Source organism: Halichoeres trimaculatus, unplaced genomic scaffold (genome assembly GCF_033239565.1).
Source record: "Halichoeres trimaculatus isolate MK-OKI-2021-1 unplaced genomic scaffold, fHalTri1.1 fHalTri1_scaffold_4, whole genome shotgun sequence".
Classification (NCBI taxonomy): Eukaryota; Metazoa; Chordata; class Actinopteri; order Labriformes; family Labridae; genus Halichoeres; species Halichoeres trimaculatus.
This window is the reverse complement of record NW_027437182.1, coordinates 300,064-320,691: the sequence shown is the minus strand read 5'-3', so window position 1 is coordinate 320,691 and position 20,628 is coordinate 300,064. Positions and strand designations below refer to the sequence as shown.

Genomic DNA, 20,628 nt, shown 5'->3' with positions numbered 1-20,628 from the left:
CAGGTGGCCGAGACCTGCTGGCTCAGATATTATATACTGCATTTTTTGGTTTTTTTTGTTTTTTTTTAAGTATTATCATAATTATTATTATTATTATAAGGGAAAATGTGTGGTGTTTGATATAAATGAAATATATATTCAATCATTAAAAAATATATTTGTATTTTTTTATCCTTTTTTTTTTTTTATCAATTGTTAGAAATCCTAGGCGACCCCATTTGAATTCCAGGCCGTGGGGTCACGACCCCAAGGTTGAAAAAGACTGGACTAAGACAAGAATTGCTTTATCTATCAGTGTCAGACAGTGCATGTACCTTCGCACACTTAAAGAGGGCAACCCAGAGCGAATGTACAGGTCACGATGGTGTGTGAGGCGACCATCACCGTGACAAACCTCAGTGCACAATGATAAACAGTGTTTAAGGGTTGGAGACATTTTAAAGGAGCGCTGAAATACAGCACATCTCCACAGTCAATCAGGGGGAGAAATGTTGCTGACACAAGCAGTTTTCGGGCTCTGAGTATAAACAGGATCTGTTTCTGAAGAAGAAACCAAGCTTGACCCTGAGTTTGTTGACTAAGCCAGCAATGTGTGCTTTAAAAGAAAGATCACCATCCAAAAGAAAACCCAGGTACTTATGATTGGAGACCAGCTCACTGGGTTTCTGTGTTGAGTTACCACTGTACACGGGACATTTGCTGGTAACTCACTAGAGTTTGAAAAGACCATGAGCTTGGTCTTTAAAACCAGTTTCAGGCTTCTCAGACGAGACTGTACGACAGTAAAAGCAGCTTGTAGAAACTCAACAGCCTGGGTGAGTGAGGATGAACAGCAGGAAATAATGGTATCATCTGCGTAAAAGTGATAAAATGCATTTGACACAGTAGAACACAAACTATTGATATATATTGGAAATGAAATGGGTCCCAGGACTGAGCCTTGGGGCACTCCTTTGGAAACATCCAGAACAGCAGAGGTGGATCAGCCACCTGTACACACTGTGTTCTGTTTGTTGAATACTCTCTGAACCAATGAGTGGCAGATTTAGAAATGCCAACGTTATACAGAGTTTTGGTCAAGAGTTTGTGATCTACTGAGTCAAAGGCTTTAGACAGATCATTAAAAAGAGCTACACAGTCCTTCCTACTGTCCAGAGCCTCCATAAGGGACCTGAAGTGACCTCCTGAAAAACTTCTTCAGTCTGAAAGTCTGCTGTGATCACGCTCTGACACTGAGGCATGTTGGTGTGTGTGCTGTTTCTCTCTCTAACAGGTTTCAGCTACACACACACACACACACCTGCTCACACACACTGGTGTAAATCTCTGCATCTTGTTTTCTCTCCTGAGGGAAACGAGTGAAACGCTCCCACACAGAAAAACAGGAGCTGCTGCTGCTGCAGCGAGGAGGAGGAAAACTCGCTGCGTCGGTGACGACAAAGAAAAACGCTTCAGACGATCTGCATCGAGACACCGAGATGCTGCGTCCACCTCCACCTTTTGTGCTGAGTGAGTGTGTGTGTGTGTGTGTGTGTGTGTGTGTGTGTGTGTGTGTGTGTGTGTGTGTGTGTGTGTGTGTGTGTGTGTGTGTGTGTGTGTGTGTGTGTGTGTTTCACTCCTTCACTCCCCAGCTGACTGTAAAAAACGTCAGCCTCTAATAGGTTATTGACGGGCGCCGGAGGAAGATGATGACATCACCTCCGACCAATAGCAGGGCTGGGACCCACAGACGACAAGGAGGGATGGACGGAGGGATGGACGGACGGAGGGACGGAGGGACGGAGGGAGAAAGGAGGGATGGGAGGATGGAGACGGAGGGAGAGAGGATGGAGGGATGGAGAGAGGAGCTCTTTTAATTTGTGTTTTGCTGAGCTCAGCGGCTCCTGTCAGCGCGCAGGGAGGGGACGAGAAGGGACGCTGATGAATGGGTGAATAAAACGAGGGAGGAGGAGGAGAGACAGGAGATGAGAAGGGACGAGAGCAGGGGGAGATTGAGGAGTACATAAAGGAGGCGCAGTGAAATCAAAGATTATTTAATGGCTCCACAGCTGCAGAGTGGTTGATGGTTGTTAGCCCGCAGCAGTTAGCAGATTGGACGGGAGAGAGAAATCACACCTCCGTCTTTCTGTGGACACACACACACACACACACACACACACACACACACACACACACACACACACACACACACACACACACACACACACACACACACACACACACACACGGCTGCAGAAATCTGTATGTTTGCATGTACGTGTGTGTGTGTGTCGGAGTGTATTCTGCTGCAGTCTGAGCCAACATGAGTCATCGTTTCCAAAACAGACGCTGCCCACTCTCTGCCTGAGCCGGCACCGCCTGTGTGTGTGTGTGTGTGTGTGTGTGTATGTGTGTGTGTGTTTGCATGCAAGCTGTGCATGTGTGTGTGTGAGCGCTCATGTGTTTGTTGGCTCGTTAGCACGTCCATGTAATCGTCGTCCAAATTCTAACTGGGTCAAAGCGAACACACACACACACACACACACACACACACACACACACACACACACACACACACACACACACACACACACACACGACTCTGACACACAAACACACAAACCCAGCGAGATAAAAATGCCCATATGCCCACTTATTATCACACACACACACTCAGTGTTTGTCTTTGCCTCCTTGTGAGGACGCTCTCTGGCAGCTAAGCTAACGGTTAGCAGACTGAGCAGGAAACCGTACGCAGTGTGTCTCAGGTTTTCTGTCCTGGCCCCCTTTACGTGTCTGAAACAGATCCTCAGGTGGCCCCTGCTAAGGTTTTAACACGTCCCCTTTCATCACCTGAAACCATGGCAACCAGTCAGGTGTTGGTGAGGAAACAAAGTACTGGTCAAATGTTGCTCATACAACCAGCTGCTACTAGCTCCACCAGACGTCTGCAGCCATAATGCTCCAAATACCTACTACCTGGATGCAAACAGACACAGGTGACAGCTGTATTAGCACAGTGTGATGGAGATGGAGCCTGGTTATAGACTCCTTTAAAGTGGTGGCTAGTTGGACTACTGGTCTCATCTTTGCGACGTCACTTCCCCCAACACATGCAAACAATTCAAGACCCCATCCCAGCTGCCATATCCACCTGATAAAAAAAAGGCTATATAAACTTAAAGAGGGGGTACTGCGCTGTGTTCAGTCTTTGTTTTGTCCCTCTGGAGCAGTAAAAACTCTCTTAATCATTATCTTGGCAACATTTATTTATATATCTTTTAAATATGTAAGTCTGAAACGCTTTGTTTTAGCTACTGTCTCTTTAAGGCTCCCCACTCTACATCCCCCTTCCCTCTGATTGGTCAGCCTTCTGGAGGCCAAACTAACCAAACATTCAAAGGAGCCTGAGAGCGATGACACTTTGTCCTCATCATTAAAACAGTTTGATTAGTGAACGGAGCCCAGTGGCTGTAAACACGGGGTGAAATGTTTGTTTCTGTTTAAAAAGAAAGAAAATAAACACTTTTGGAAATCAAGTCAAACTTTTCAGGATCCTCTCTGTTTCCATCACATCTCTGTAAAAAAAAGTTTTAGCTCCAAATTCCAGATTTTCAAAGTGATGTTTTGGGATTTTTGTGAGATCGGGGTAAAGACCAAAAAGGCAGGGCCCACAATCACAAAGGATGGGGACAGGAAGTCAAACTTCACCTAACACGCTGGGAGGAAAAAACTACAAAATAAAAGAAGAAACAAGGCCCCGAGAGGTGAGAGAGATCCAGAAAAGATAATGATAGAAGGACAAATACTCACACAAGAAAATACAACACCAGGAAAACCAACACAGAGACGATGAGTAACAGAAAACAAGAGACAACAGGTCCTAAAAAACAGAATCTGGAAACAAGGAAAAATAAGATGAATAAAACAAAACTGCAAACAGATGTGAGAGTTTAAACATTTAACAATATGAAGCCTGTGGCAAAGCAATAAAACCTGCAGTTCCTAAAGTGTCCACTAGGGTTTTTTTTTTCCGAGTTTTGCCCATATAAGGGCAAAGCTGAGCTAACTAATGGGTGGACACCCTGTAGCTATTAGCGAAGAAGCTAACGAGTAGGGATGGGTCAACATGCTTTTCTTTAAATTTGATTCTTTTAGGATTTTTGGGACGATCTGATTTAAACTGTGATTGATGATATTCCTGATTTTAAGGTTTTTAGTTTCCTTTTCTAATTTCAGACCCTGTGAGAGAAGTTGAATGATGATGGTGATGATGATGATGATGATGATGATGGTGATGATGATGATGATGATGATGATGATGTCAACAGACTATATCAGGGGACATATTTTACCAAAATAAAAAAAGGCTCATCAGGTGTGAGTCAGTTTTAGGATTTCTTCAGAGGATATAATGTTACGTTACTCAACAGTCAAAGATGAAACATTTCGCCCCCTGCTGGAGAAAAGCACAAACTTTTTTCCAACCCAGATTATAAACAAATACGAGAATGAAGGATTTAAGTTAAAACTTTTTTCTAACAAAAAAAGAAAAGAAGAAATGTGATTCACAGATGGTTAAAAAAAATCAGATATTTCTGTGAATCAGTGTTTTTCTCCCATCACCTACTTTAGAGCCTCTGTTTTCATTTAGCTTCACTCCAGTTAGACTGAGGCAGCGTTTCCAACATGGCCACTGCCAAAGACAGGCCGCAAAGCTGCAGATCAGAAACTAACTGGTGACATCACAGAGACCATGTCTCATTTTATAAATGTTAAAACATAAAAATTTCCTCTGTGAAAATGTTTTTGATCTGTTTGAACCCCCTGAGGTGAAGGGATCCAGGTCTCATACCTGTTCAGATCAGGGTGTTCAATATGTCCTCCTTCATCATCTTCATTTCCTCTGATTGGTCAACATTCCTCATTAAAAAGAAAAACTCCTCATCTTCCTCATCTTCCTCATGTTTCACTTCCCACAAATGTCGTCACCCTCAACGTGTTCCACTCAAACCGGTCCTCACAAAGGTGGAAGTACAGCCACACACACACACACTCACAGGCACAGGCACACACACACAAACACACACACTCACAGGCACACACACACACACACACACACTGAAGAGTTACTGGGCCGGCACAGTGAGCGATGTGTGGGCACAGCAGAACCAACCGGCTAAAAAAGGCGAGCTGTCGCCATGGAAACGTCCAGGCCGTGTACCAATCAGAGGTCAACTAGATGAGGTAATGTTCTTGAAAGCTTTCTGCGCCTGTCACACCCTCACACACACACACACACACACACACGCACGCACGCACACACACACACACACACACACACACACACACACACACACACACACACACACACACACACACACACACACACACACACACACACACATATAAACAAACATACAGTTTGATGGGAAAATTCTCTGCATACGCTAAACCAAAGCACAAACATACAACATTCACACACACACACACACACACACACACACACACACACACACACACACACACACACACACACACACAACACACACACAGATCAATCAGTGGAACAGCCTGACAGTTCCTACAGAGTGCAACAACTCCCTGTTACATAAGATTATTCCATAACTCATACAGCACAAACACAACAAAGAGCACACACACACACTGACACACACACACACACACACACACACACACACACACACACACACACACACACACACACACACACACACACACACACACACACAGCTCTGCAGCAGCCTCTTCCTGCTCTGTGACTAATGTTACATCATGCTGTATTAATACTGATCCATCAGGAACAATGTCCCTCTGCAGCCACCGTACAGGTGGTGAACACCTGACGTGTCCTCAGGAGGTCCTCTCTATGTCAGGCTCTGGTTTCTGATGGGAAAGACCACAAACACCCTGAGGGGTCAAAGCAAACAGGAAGTTCAGATCTTACAGAGCCCCTAAGATCCTGTTGAGGTGATGGGGAGGCGGGGCTTTGGCTTGTCACCTAGGAAGCTGTAAAAAGTCATTGCTCCTTTAAAGAGGAGGTGAGACCTTTACCACCTCCTCCTCCAGTCTCTGCTCTGGCTCCTGTCTCTTTATGCTGCAGCTCCATCAATGAGGTTCTAGAATGTTCATCATCAAGCACAGAGAGCTTTCTGTCTTTGTGATGTCACTACATTCTGCCCTGATGATGTCACTACATTCTAGAACTCTGAGTGTTTTTGAAGTAAACTACAGACCCTTAGTTTTTAACCAGGAGTCAAAACTTTCAGACTTAAGTTGCGTACCCACCGAAAGCGTTGAGAGCGAATGTATTTGCGCGTCAAGTGAAATCATGCCGCGCTAGACGCTCTGTCTGAAACACTCTGTTTTAGCTGCTGTCTCTTTAAATCTCCCAGCTCTACAAACCCCCTTCCCTCTGATTGGCCGGCCCTCTGGAGGCCTGTCTGAGGCAGATTTAGTTTTGTTTTTAGGTTTCAGCTGCAACAAGCTTTAACATGTTATTTTTCCCACCGTGAGCTCAGAGCAGGTTTTTGTTGAATCTGATTTGATGTTTTTGACTGAGTTCCTCATGAAACCACGGAAAAGAGAGACTGATGTGATCCTGAGGACCCGGGGAGTCGGCCATGTGACTGAGGGAGGCTTTATGGTTTCCAAACTTCTGGTCACGTGTGGTCCTGGTGAAGAGTTGCTGCGTGAGGACGAGGCAGAGTAACATTTCTCAGGAAGAAACAGTCAGCCAGACTTCCACCTGATTTCTGTTTGGTTTTCCTGCAGAAATCAAACTCGTCGCTCTGACAAACGGGAGATTTCTGTGTAACAACAAATCAGTCAGAGTGACACCTCTCTCTGTACTCGTCCTATCTCTGACTGTCCCCTGGGCTCTCCTCACACACCATCACACCGTCCGTCCTACATGCCATCCAAACTTCCCTCTGTGTGTTCAGCTCACGCTCACCTGTCAGCACAGATCTGCGGCGCCTCCTTCTGTTCATATATAATCCATAGGATCTGTCCGTGTCTGTTAGGCTGCGAACGCCGCACCAGGCCGCTGTGACGGCGGGATGTCAGGGACCACATTTCTCTGTGTTTCCCTCCATAACGTGCACGTTTCCCCGTGCAGCCCCTTCTGTCCTGACATGTATGAGGATGAGCGCGTCATGCGTGCTGAGCTCCTCTGAGCGCCGACATGTCAGCCCCTTTCAGTCACTTCCTCTGAGCGCGTGCATACCTCTGGCCTCCAGCTGACCCCTCACACTGCCCAAGGAGGCCAGGTGTGTGTTGGTGTGTGTGAGAGTGTGTGTCTATGTGTCATCGTAGAGGAGAGGTCTACTCTCAAAGCATGATGGGACGTTTGCTCGTTTGCTCGTGGTGTGGATTTTAGGAATACTGACGTCTTAACGAATGATTTCCTCTGATCTAAAATCTTCAGATTCTGGTTCAGGAGACACATACTCTGCCTCTGTGCTCCTGAACGCTCTGATTGGTCAGTAAACAGCTGTGTGGTTTCCACGGTAACACAAAACATCAACACTGTGAAAAAGAAAAGTTGTACAGAGTCAAAATTTCAAGGCAACAATCGTTGTCTTAGATTTCCTTTTTGTTGACGCCTTATCTGTGTCTGTGGCGTGGAGCTCATGGATTTAACGATCTTTTCAGTCTGATCAGCAGGTCCCTCGCTCTGTCACACACTGAGAGACGACTTTTTAATGTAAAACCACAAACGTTATGTTGAGTAAACAGCCAAATCTCAAAAACTGTAAAAAACAACAAAAAGTTAAACACAGGATGAAAATGTGGAAAGATTTGTGAACACTTTAAATCCTGAATGAAATCTGTAAGTGGAAGTTTACTGAGTCTGGAGAGGCTCAAAGTCAAAACAGTTTCAGGCAGAACTGCAGAAATCTTCCATTCATTTCAATGGGACAAATATTTTAAAGGTCCCATATTGTGCAAAAATCACTTTATTAAGTCTTTCAGTGAAATGTGTGGGTCTGTGTCTTTCCTCCCAGCCCACAAAATGTGATATTTAATGACCAAACCTGTTCTTAGTAGAGCTTGTTAATGTAAAATCCTGACCTAAAACCAGCTGTTTGGATTTTGGGGATTTGCCAACGTCAGCAATTCCCTTTTTGACCAATCAGGAGCAAGTCTGACCTGATTGGTCCACCGGAGCAGATACCCCCAAACCCCCTCCCCGCCCACTCCCCTCTCCCCGCATCTGGAGAGAAATCTCTCCCTGTAGATTTGAAAAAAATATATATATATATAATTTCATAATTAAATAATTGTTTGTCTTATTATTTTTTCTTTTTTTCAACTTTTTGCAATTTTTTTATCATTATTTTTTCATAAACTTTTTGCAAATTTAGGAATAAAAATTCAATTTTTTTAAGATTTTGCAAATTTTTTGATTTCTTTCTTTTTTTTTTTTTTTAATTTCTGCATTTTTCTCCAAAACTTTGAAATAATTCAAAATGGAGCAAGTTTATGACAAGACAGTTTTTTTTTTTTTTTTTTTTTGCAAATTTATGAAATTTTAAAACAGTTTTAAAATTGAAAATATTTTGCATTTTCAGCCATTTTTTGTATTTATTTATTTTTTTTAAACACAAACTTACTGAAATATATTATTATCTATTTCTGAACTTTATGATACTACATAGTTTATTAAATTTGTAATATTCGCAAATTTATTGAAAATAAAAAACTGAGACATAAGGTACAATTTTATAAACACAAAATATTCTAGTTTAGCCAGTTATTGACTAGATTTTTATTATGTTTCAAATTTATATACTTTTTGTCTTTATTGTGAAGATAAAGCAGATTTAGTGGATCCTGAATGACTTTAATCCAGGTGAGCTGAGGAAAAATGGCTCCTATGAAGGTAAAGGTTGCAGACCCCTGACATAGCTCCATGCTCAAGCTTCCCATCTCTGAAGAAGACAGACTAAGTGTCTAGAGTTCATTTATCAGGAAATGTTCCAGCTACACTCAGTAAAACTGAGCATGTGTGTGCTAGTCACTTCACGGCCGACTGCTTTTCCAACTTTGGACAGTCCAACAGAGGGCTAGCCAATAGACTGGTCCTGAATCCAGGCGCATTACCAACCATCCTCCAACAAACCTGGGACCCTGGAAATGTGAGTATTTTAAATGCTGTGTGCTGTGGAGCAGATGGAAGAGCTTTTCCTCAGTGTCCCCCCTGTCTCTGTGTTAGCTTCAGGATGCTAACTTTAGCTGCAGTTAGCCTGTTGTTTTAGCCTGTAATGTTACGGTAAAGGAGCTTCTCTGTTTTCTAAACATTGTGCACTCGGAGCTCGTGGCGCCGCTCTCAGTGACGTGGAAGAGCGGGGCGGTATCAGCGGTGGCTCATTTACATATGAAGGCCACGCCCACTAAATCAGAGCGTTCTGAACAGAGGGGCTATGAGAGCCTGGAAACAATGCTGCTGTGCTTGATTTATTGGCTTTTTGGACCAAAACATGTTCCTACCATTTCATGAAGACATCAATGATCCAGATTAAACTGCAGGAAAGGAGCAGGAGATGGGAACTTTAGTAAACGTTAAATATTTTTAAAAAGTATAACTGTTATTATAATTTAACTATATTTTTACAACTATCTCTACTGGAGATGTAAAAAAACTAAAGCACAGATCTCCTCACCATGCTGAGCGTTGAACAATAACATACAGAAGAAAATAAATCAGGAGTAACAGTCCCAGCCTCAGTGTATCCAGTCCTCCTCACCAGAAGTTGGCGCTACATCACCAACACAGTAAATCATCACATGTGTCATTTCCTGTTTGGACTACATGAATGAACCAGAGTAAACAGCTGTTTTTCTCTTTTGTTGATTGATTAAAAATAAACTCTGTGATGGTCAGAAACACTGACTGCACACCGAGCTCTAAACCTGCCGCTGTAACTCAACATGAAGGTGGAGGATTCAAAGATCCAGCTGTTATCAGAGGCTGGTTCAGCTGGGACAGGTGGACTTCCTGTTCTTCACCTGGTTCAGGATTGAAGCAGGAAGTCCAGCAGCAGGTTCAGCAGGAAGCGTGTTCAGATATTTAATCATCATGAGACGAAAGAGTCCGCTGAGCAGCAGCTTTCAGCCCGTCTCACCAAAGACAGGAGGAAAAAACAAAAACCTGCACAAAATAATCCTCCTCCATCATATGCATCAAATCACAGCTCGGTCTCTCCTCCTCCTCCTCCTCCTCCTCCTCCTCCTCCTCCTCCTCCTCCTCCTCTCCCTCACAGCAGAGTCAGGACTCAGATTTTGTCAGGCTCCGCCTCGCTTCCCAAAAACTAAAGTACAGAGTCAGAGCTCTCCCTGGTGGTGCCAAACCTGAACTTCAACAACTCCAACTTGGCCAACTTTTTTTGTGAGAGCGGCTCCGTCAGCCCGGGCTGTCTGCAGGGAGCAGCTACAGCTGAGCGAGAGGTTTTACCTGGTTTACTCACAGAGAGGAGATCAGGCTCCTCATGATGACACACGTGTTTTACTGTGAGGGTTTTTACAGAGTTAAAACAAAGAAAAGTCTCTGATCTGCTGCTTCCTCTGTCAGTTAAACAGAAAAACATGTTTCTTCTTCACTTCCTGCAGAAACATGTTTATCTGAGCAGCTCTTCTCAAACACGCTAACTTCACCTGTGTCCATTTATTTCCTTTTCTCTGAACAGAGGGCCATTTTCTCCCATCAGTTCACAAAAAAACAATAAAATAAATTGAAACCCAGCAGCGTCGGTCCAGGTGAACCCTTACCTGAGTCCAGAGCCTGTCTGAGCTCCGCGGGGCCGCCGGACGCTGGAGGAGCCCGGTACAGAGTGTCGCTGCTCAGACCTGCAGACAGAAACCACACGTGTCAGCTGGTGAAACACGTCTGTCCTCCAGGCGCCATGTTCATCGATGTTCGCTCTGCTTAACTAATGATGAACAGTCTGCTGCAGGTTAGCGACGCTGAGCTAAACCACATTTCTCAGTCAGGGTGGATCATAAAACACGCCGCCTGTTAGCCTCAGAGGAAGGAAACGCCAGACGTTTATTTCACACGTGGTGCTGGAGGAGGCTCAGTTTGTAACTGGCTACTTCTATGGAAAGCCCTTAAACATTTAACAGATACATCTGGCTCTCTGGATTTAACATTAGAGATATCAACAAAATAATAGTGACCAGTCAAAAATACAGTTTTGACTGGTCACTATGACATTTAGAGATATCTATAATTCAAGTTTTCACTAGTCAAAAATACTGTTGGAAATTTCTATGATTCAGTTTTGACTAGTCAAAAATACAGTTGGAGATATCTATAATTCAAGTTTTCACTAGTCAAAAATACAGTTGGAGATATCTATCATTCAGTTTTCACTTATCAAAAATACAGTTGGAGATATCTATCATTCAGTTTTCACTTATCAAAAATACAGTTGGAGATATCTATAATCCAAGTTTTGACTAGTCAAAAATACAGTTAGAGATATCTATAATTCAAGTTTTCACTAGTCAAAAATACAGTTGGAGATATCTATCATTCAGTTTTCACTAGTCAAAAATACAGTTGGAGATATCTATAATTCAGTTTTCACTAGTCAAAAATACAGTTGGAGATATCTATAATCCAAGTTTTGACTAGTCAAAAATACAGTTAGAGATATCTATAATTCAAGTTTCACTAGTCAAAAATACAGTTGGAGATATCTATAATTCAGTTTTCACTAGTCAAAAATACAGTTGGAGATTTCTATAATTCAAGTTTTCACTAGTCAAAAATACTGTTGGAAATTTCTATGATTCAGTTTTGACTAGTCAAAAATACAGTTGGAGACATCTATAATTCAAGTTTCACTAGTCAAAAATACAGTTGGAGATATCTATCATTCAGTTTTCACTTATCAAAAATACAGTTGGAGATATCTATCATTCAGTTTTCACCAGTCAAAAATACAGTTGGAGATTTCTATGATTCAGTTTTGACTAGTCAAAAATACAGTTAGAGATATCTATAATTCAAGTTTTCACTTGTCAAAAATACAGTTGGAGATATCTATAATTCAAGTTTTCACTAGTCAAAAATACAGTTAGAGATATCTGTAACTCAGTTTCCACTAGTCAAACTGAGTTACAGATATCTGCACTGACTCCCTGAAAGCTGCCCTTCGCCTCGTCACCATCCCAAATGTCACTTGCAGATTTCTCTGATTCAGTTTGGACTATCCAGAATTACAGTTACAGATATCTGAAATGTGATGTTGACTGTCAGAAACGTGTTCATGACACTGCACATGCGAGGCTTCCCATTGGATACTGACCCAAATAAACTGGAGGAGAGACGAGAAAAAATCATTTTTACAGTTTTCTCAGCAGAAGAAATGGAGATTGCTGTCATCGACAAGATATTTAGAAAATGCCATGAAATAAAACAAATTTATAATCAGGGACTTTGTGGAAACAAGAGCTACATTCACTGCAGCGAGCCCCTCCTCCTTTACCTGTCATCACTTTGTCATCATCACAGAAATCTGCAACAACAATTCCCCTAGTCCAAACTCTGTTTCAGGATATCTGTAATCACATTTTGACTCGTCAAAATAAAAGCTTAAGATATCTCGAATTTGAGATATCTCTAACAACAATCAATTTAAAGATATCTGCAACTAAATTATGACTTTCCATAAATCTAGTTGCAGATATCTACAATTTCATTCTGACTCGGCGTAATTCCTGTTCAACATATCTATAACGACATTCTGACGAGTCAAACTGTGATTAAAGGTATCTATAAATGCTGTTATAGATATCTTTAATGAAGGAGGTTGAAGATATCTTGATATAGAATTGTGACTAGTCAGAATGAAATTGTAGATATTTGCAACTAGATTTATGGATAGTCATAATTTAGTTGCAGATATCTACATCTCACATTGTGGCTATCCATGACTGAATTTTAGATATCTATGATGAGAAACCCCACACACATGAACGGGGAAACGTGGTTTGTCCTCGGAGGAATTAAGTTGTGGATATCTGAAATGTTCAGTTTGACCAGGAAGAATTAAACTGCGGATATCTGTGTTACATATCCAGACTACCTGTTAAATGTACAAAGGGCTTGCCGTAGACTTCAGGTGGAGAGCTACGCTAACGTCACTCAGACATTAGACCGATGGTTTTCTGTCAAACTCAAATGAACAGGAAGAAAATCCTCACCGTGTTTTTCGACGGCCTCGATGAGTCTCCAGACGACCACGGGAGCCGCGTCAGAGAGAAGCTCCGCCTCCACACCTGAGACCAGGAGAGAAAGAGGGTCAGACCTTCCTGCTTTAAAAAATTCAGATAAACACAACAAGCACGCTCCGCGTCATGATTCCTCTCCACGACACTTCCAGCTTTTCATTGATTCATGCTCCACATCAAACTCCTGCTTTAACTTTTAACGCTCCGCCTTCTCTGCTCAACATCTGGATTCATAACGTGTTCACTTCATCAGGCTTTAACCTCCAAACATGACATCATCACCCCAACGCCACCTTTAACCTCCAAACATGACATCATCACTCCAACGCCAGCTTTAACCTCCAAACATGACATCATCACTCCAACGCCACCTTTAACCTCCAAACATGACATCATCACTCCAACGCCACCTTTAACCTCCAAACATGACATCATCACTCCAACGCCACCTTTAACCTCCAAACATGACATCATCACTCCAACGCCACCTTTAACCTCCAAACATGACATCATCACTCCAACGCCACCTTTAACCTCCAAACATGACATCATCACTCCAACGCCACCTTTAACCTCCAAACATGACATCATCACTCCAACGCCACCTTTAACCTCCAAACATGACATCATCACTCCAACGCCACCTTTAACCTCCAAACATGACATCATCACTCCAACGCCAGCTTTAACCTCCAAACATGACATCATCACTCCAACGCCACCTTTAACCTCCAAACATGACATCATCACTGCAACGCCAGCTTTAACCTCCAAACATGACATCATCACTCCAACGCCAGCTTTAACCTCCAAACATGACATCATCACTCCAACGCCACCTTTAACCTCCAAACATGACATCATCACTCCAACGCCAGCTTTAACCTCCAAACATGACATCATCACTCCAACGCCACCTTTAACCTCCAAACATGACATCATCACTCCAACGCCACCTTTGACCTCCAAACATGACATCATCACTCCTATGCCAAACCCTCAGAGTTTGAGAGAAACATGAGAAATGACCTCCTCAGTTAAATGAGTAACAAAAACTCAGGAAATGTTAAATTAAAATAAATTTATGAATAAAAACAACAGGAAACGTTTCTTATTTCCAGGCGCTCAGTAAAACGTGCAGCTGTGAATAAAACCCGTCAGAGTTTCTGAGAGCGTCTCCGATCATTTCCCCTCATCAGTTCATCCACCTCAACACCACTACTGCAGGATCTGTGTGTGTGTGTGTCAGTGTGTGTGTGTCCCTCCAGGGAGTGTGTACTGCTGCTTGAATAAGTAGCACACACACACACACACACACACACACACACACACACACACAGCGGGGTGAAGACCTTGTAAATGTCAGAGCTGAGTTCAAGCTCAGGTCAGGACTTCACACGCCACAGGCTGAGAGCACGCCACACAAAGAGGAGTACACAACTACACACACTCAACACACACTCTCAACACACTTAACACACACTCAGCACACACATAACACACACTCATTCACGTCTTCAGTGGAGTTCTGATTAAATATATCTATATTTGTTAACATTTATTAAACCTCGAAGTAACTGGATTGAGAAAAAGAAGGTTAAACTATCAACCATCAGCTCTGGTCTGGGCTTTCGTTAGGGGCTCTGGTTAGGGCTCTGGTCTAGGCTTGGGTCTGGGCTCTAGTTTGGGGCTCCTGTTGGGGGCTCTGGTCTGGGCTTTCGTTAGGGGCACCTGTGGCTCAGTGGTAGAGTAGTTGCCTCTCGATTAGAAGGTTGGGGGTTCGATTTCAGCAGGGGCGTAGCTACAATTAGGCAAACACAGGCAGTTTCCTGGGCCCCAAGATTCCCAGGGGCCCCCAAAGCATCTCTTAAAACCTGATTTATGAAGTTCTCTTCAATTGAAAGCATTTCTTTTTTCTAAATCTTACTTCACATGCTTCAAAATCCATCAAAGTCTTAATCTGTGATGATGGTTTTGGGTCCTCCCCCTCCATTCTTATTCAATGGGCTATTCCATGTTACAACACATCTGAACATTTGATTCAGGAAGAAAGTGGTAAAAACACTTTTTACCATTTTTTTCTCATTTTCAACCAAGTGTGAAATAAAACCAATGTTGCTCTGAGATCTGAGATAAACATATCAGACTTTTAGGATTTTAAGGACTTTATCTAGCCCAGGAAACAGGATCATTTTCTCTAAATCAAACTTTTGGAGTTGGTGATAAACATTATTGTATAAATCTCTTTTTTGGAAACATAACTCACTGGACAGGGGTCAAATAAAAATACATTCACTTTAAAATAATAGGACCAAAAAGTATGGTAACTGTAAATATCACCTCTTTCAGTAGATTTTTTTCCAGTTTGATGTTGTGCTTGATATTTACATATTTTTTCTTTACTAAATTATTTTTTCAATATTTACCTATTGTAATGTTTTTCACTTCATCCTTTCTTGTTTGTTCCTGTTACTCTGTAAATTCCCCACTGTGGGACAAATAAGCTTCAATGGACCATAAAAGATTTCAAATCCAGGACAAAGTGGACTAAATGATGGATTCACTTTTTTCTAAATCAAACTAAAGTACAGAACTTGAGGAAATGCATTTAGTTGTGTTAAGTTAGCATGTACAAGATTAGCACTGTGTCATGCCTTGATTCTGGGAAAGAGACAGTGGACCCAGGGAAGGCCAGTCTAGCTCTGAGGAAGAGGAGTTACAAGGACATGGAGGGCCCCATGGACTGGGTTTGCCTTGGGCCCCCAAACCACTAAATATGCCCCTGGATTCCAGCTCCTGCAGTCACATGCCGAAGTGTCCTTGAGCAAGACACTGAACCCTGAATTGCTCCCACTGATGGTCGGTGGATGGGTGTGAATGTGTTAGATAAGGTTTTCCAAAAGAGATCCAGCATCAGTGTGTGAATGTGGGGTGACTGGGTGAATGAGAGACCAGCTCTGAGTGGTCTGAGAGGGTAGAAAAGCACCAGGACTGGTCCATTTACCATTCCCAGGGACTCAGGTCTGGGCTCAGGTTAGGAGGTCTGGTTAGGGACTCAGGTCTGGGCTCAGGTTAGGAGGTCTGAAACAGCTGGGAAACAGTGGAGCAGGTGAATCTGACAGAAACCCTGACAGTCTGAACAGACTCTGTGAATCTCTGACTCCAGCAGCAGCGTCCTCCTGTTTCAGCAGCTGAGGATGAAGGATCCTCAGATGAATGAGTGAAGGAGTCACTCAGTAATCAGTCGTCTCCAAAGGCCAGGGAGGGGGATTAATCTGCTCACATTTAAATATGGGGCACGTGCTGCAGACAGCAGCTCATCGTGTGGCGTGGATGTGAAAAGGTTAAGCAACATGTGGGATTTGATTACAGCCCCGGAGCGTCAGGAGCAGCTGTCATAACGCTCACTATTGGGAATCAATTAGACACCAGGAGCAGAGGATTCCCCCAATTAGAGGTCGCCATGCTAACGGCTCGCAGAGGCCGAGGCGCAGGGAGGACGGGGAGGATGGGGGAGGATGGGGGAGGACGGGGGAGGATGGGGGAGGATGGGGGAGGATGGGGGAGGATGGGGGAGGATGGGGGAGGAGGTGAGGAGGTACCAAGAACCTCTGTAAAGTCAAAACTCTGAGACGACTGAAATAATATAAACAAATAAATAAAGGAGTAATAAATCAGCTAAAGCGTGAGCAGAAGTCTCCTCGTTGCAGAAACTTTTATCCCACAAAAATCTGAAACCAGGGATCAACATTGATCAATCGAGAACCAGACATTTATTTATTTATGTATTAAAGATCTTCTTACAGACAAAACATGTCTGAGACTATTCAACACAGAGATCTACTGTCAAAGTTACTGAATCTGTGGTTTTCTATCACTGCAATGGGAGGCCACTTCACAGTCAGAAGGTCCATCAGTCAGAAAATTAATTAAACTTTAAGAATATAAATGAAACCCAAACTGATTTTCTGACCATCTGACTAACATACCCTCTGATTATCTGACTGATAAAGCTTCTGGCTGAAGGGAGTTTTTAGTTTTTCTAATTAATGTGCCTCACTAAAGTCCTTCTTGATTAAACTCTCTGCTGACTAACAGGCCTTCAGATTAAACTCTGCTGACTAACAGGCCTTCAGATTAACTCTCTGCTGACTAACAGGCCTTCAGATTAAACTCTGCTGACTAACAGGCCTTCAGATTAAACTCTGCTGACTAACAGGCCTTCAGATTAACTCTCTGCTGACTAACAGGCCTTCAGATTAACTCTCTGCTGACTAACAGGCCTTCAGATTAAACTCTGCTGACTAACAGGCCTTCAGATTAACTCTCTGCTGACTAACAGGCCTTCAGATTAACTCTCTGCTGACTAACAGGCCTTCAGATTAAACTCTGCTGACTAACAGGCCTTCAGATTAAACTCTGCTGACTAACAGGCCTTCAGATTAAACTCTGCTGACTAACAGGCCTTCAGATTAAACTCTGCTGACTAACAGGCCTTCACATTAAACTCTCTGCTGACTAACAGGCCTTCAGATTAACTCTCTGCTGACTAACAGGCCTTCAGATTAAACTCTACTGACTAACAGCTCAGTTTCATGGTGAAGTGGCAGCTGTGGCTCACTATGGACTATGGAACTGTGGGAACTGTAGATACTGTGGGAACTGTGGGAACTGTGGGAACTGTGGGAACTTTGGGAACTGTGGGAACTGTGGGAACTGTAGAGCCTGTGGGAACTGTGGGAACTGTAGAAACTGTGGGAACTATGGGAACTGTGGGAACTGTGGGAACTGTCGGAACTGTGGGAACTGTGGGGACTGTGGGAACTAAGGGAACTGTAGAAACTGTGGGAACTGTGGGAACTGTGGGAACTGTGGGAACTGTAGAAACTGTGGTAACTATGGGAACTGTGGGAACTCCGGGGACTGTGGGGACTGTCGGAACTGTGGGAACTGTGGGGACTGTGGGAACTGTGGGAACTGTGGGAACTGTAGAAACTGTGGGAACTGTGGGAACTGTGGGAACTGTGGGAACTGTAGAAACTGTGGGAACTGTGGGAACTGTGGGAACTGTAGAAACTGTGGGAACTGTGGGAACTGTGGGGACTGTGGGAACTGTGGGAACTGTGGGAACTGTAGAAACTGTGGGAACTGTGGGAACTGTGGGAACTGTGGGAACTGTAGAAACTGTGGGAACTGTGGGAACTGTGGGAACTGTGGGAACTGTAGAAACTGTGGGAACTGTGGGAACTGTGGGAACTGTAGAAACTGTGGGAACTGTGGGAACTGTGGGGACTGTGGGAACTGTGGGAACTGTAGAAACTTTGGGAACTGTGGGGACTGTGGGAACTGTAGAAACTGTGGGAACTGTGGGAACTGTGGGGACTGTGGGAACTGTAGAAACTGTGGGAACTGTGGGAACTGTGGGAACTGTGGGAACTGTAGAAACTGTGGGAACTGTGGGAACTGTGGGAACTGTAGAAACTTTGGGAACTGTGGGAACTGTGGGAACTGTGGGAACTGTGGGAACTGTGGGAACTGTGGAACCTGCACAGAGCCTTCTCTCTCATTTCCCCCATCACAACATGTGGAGCATGAATAATCACTCTCACTGTTTCTCCCTGTCCTCTTCACTTCAATCTTCCCTCCTTTTGTGTTTCCTTCTCCTCTTTCTGCCTCCTACTCCATCTCCTCCCCTACCTCCTCCTTTTATTCCTCCTCCTTTTTTTTCTCCTCCTTTTTTTCCTCCTCTTACTCCTTCTCTCTCCTGCTCACTTTATTTTTCTCACCTACGATTCCCAGCGACACACTCTCGCTCTTTTGTTGTGCTGTTGACAGTTGTCATTGCACACACACACACACACACACACACACACACACACACACACACACACACACACACACACACACACACACACACACACACACACACACACACACACGTCAGGCTGTAATAACTGGATTTATAAAGTGACAGGTTTCTGCTGCTTTGTTTACAGGTGATCTGACCTGATTCTGCTGCTCTGACTGTGTTTCCTTTGTTCTGTGTGTGTGTGTGTGTGTGTGTGTGTGTGTGTGTGTGTGTGTGTGTGTGTGTGTGTGTGTGTGTGTGTGTGTGTGTGTGTGTAAAATGAGAAGCGGCAGAGGAATTTCCGGATATATAGGTCGTTAAATGTACAGTGCTTCCATTAACGTCACTGTCACAACGCATCACACAGGCAATACCTCACCTCCTGGAGGAGCAGGAGGAGGAGGAGGAGGAGAGGAGAGGAGGAGGAGACGAGGAGACGAGGAGGAGGAGGAGAGGAGGGGAGACAAAGTGCAAAGAGGAGGAGACCATCAAGCACAGGAGGAACAAACGATGAAAGAGAAGCAAAAAGAGAAAAGGGAAAAATCAACGACAGAGAAACGAGGAGGGCTCAGGAAAATAAAAAAAGGAGAGAAGAGATAGAAATGAGGAGAAAAAGAAAAGAGGAGGGAGGAGGACTGATAAAGAGGAGAGAAAGGGAGAAAACTGAGGGAACAACAGACGTGAGGAAAAACAAAGAGACTGAAAGAAAAACGACAGGAATCAGGAAACAAGAGAGGAAGAGGAAAAAAGAAAGAAACCTGAAGAAAGAAAGAAAAGACAAGAAAGAATAAAGAAGGGAAAAGATAAAACTGGTGAAGAAAAGAGGGAACAACAGGAGGACAACAGAAAAAATGAAAAGATCAAAAAACAAGAAAGCAAAGAGAGGGGAAAGAAGAAAGAAAAAAAAAACGACAGGAAGAAAGAAAGGAAAGAAGAGAAAGAAACAAAGAACAGGAAAAGAGAAAAATATAGGAAAGGAAAAAAAACGATTAGAAAAAAGAAAAGAGGAGAATGGAGCCACGAAAGCAAAGTTGGTGAAAGAGGAAAAGAAAAGCTGGAGCGGAGGAAGAGAAGACAGATAAAGAAAGGAAAGAATGAACAAAACAAAAGAGGAGAGGAAAGAAACAAAGACAGAAGAGAAGAGCGCGAGAAAATGACAAAGGAACAAAATGGAGAGAACTGGAGGTGAAGATGGAGAGGAAGTCATAAAAAGAGGAGGAGATCAAAAACAGGAGAGTTTAAAAAGAGAAAAAGGAGGAGAGGAAAAAGATGGAGGGAGTCAGAACAAAACCGAGGAATGGAAAAAACAGAAAGGAAAAAGACGACTGGGGAGAAAGAAAGGCCACGAAAGGATGGAGAGAGCAGGAAGACGAGAGAAAGAAAAGGATGAACAGACAGAGACCGAGGAACGAGAGGAAGGAAGGAAGAAGGAAGCAACGAGAAAACGACAAGAATAAAAGAGAGGAAAGGACAGAAACAGGACGAGTGGAAGAGAGAGGGAAGAGAAAGAAAGAGTGAGAGGAGAGGAGAGGAGGAAG

General features: G+C 43.4%; 1 protein-coding gene across 1 annotated transcript in view; it reads right to left on the bottom strand.

The window, feature by feature from the left end:
- The window catches only part of pik3r3b (phosphoinositide-3-kinase, regulatory subunit 3b (gamma)), a 218,639-nt gene that overhangs the window by 147,891 nt on the left and 50,120 nt on the right, over positions 1-20,628 (bottom strand). The window contains exons 3-4 of the mRNA XM_074668892.1: positions 13,216-13,290; positions 10,774-10,851 (exon numbers count right to left, since the gene is read on the bottom strand). Coding sequence (XP_074524993.1) covers positions 10,774-10,851; positions 13,216-13,290 — 153 coding nt within the window. The remainder of the gene's footprint in view (positions 1-10,773; positions 10,852-13,215; positions 13,291-20,628) is intronic.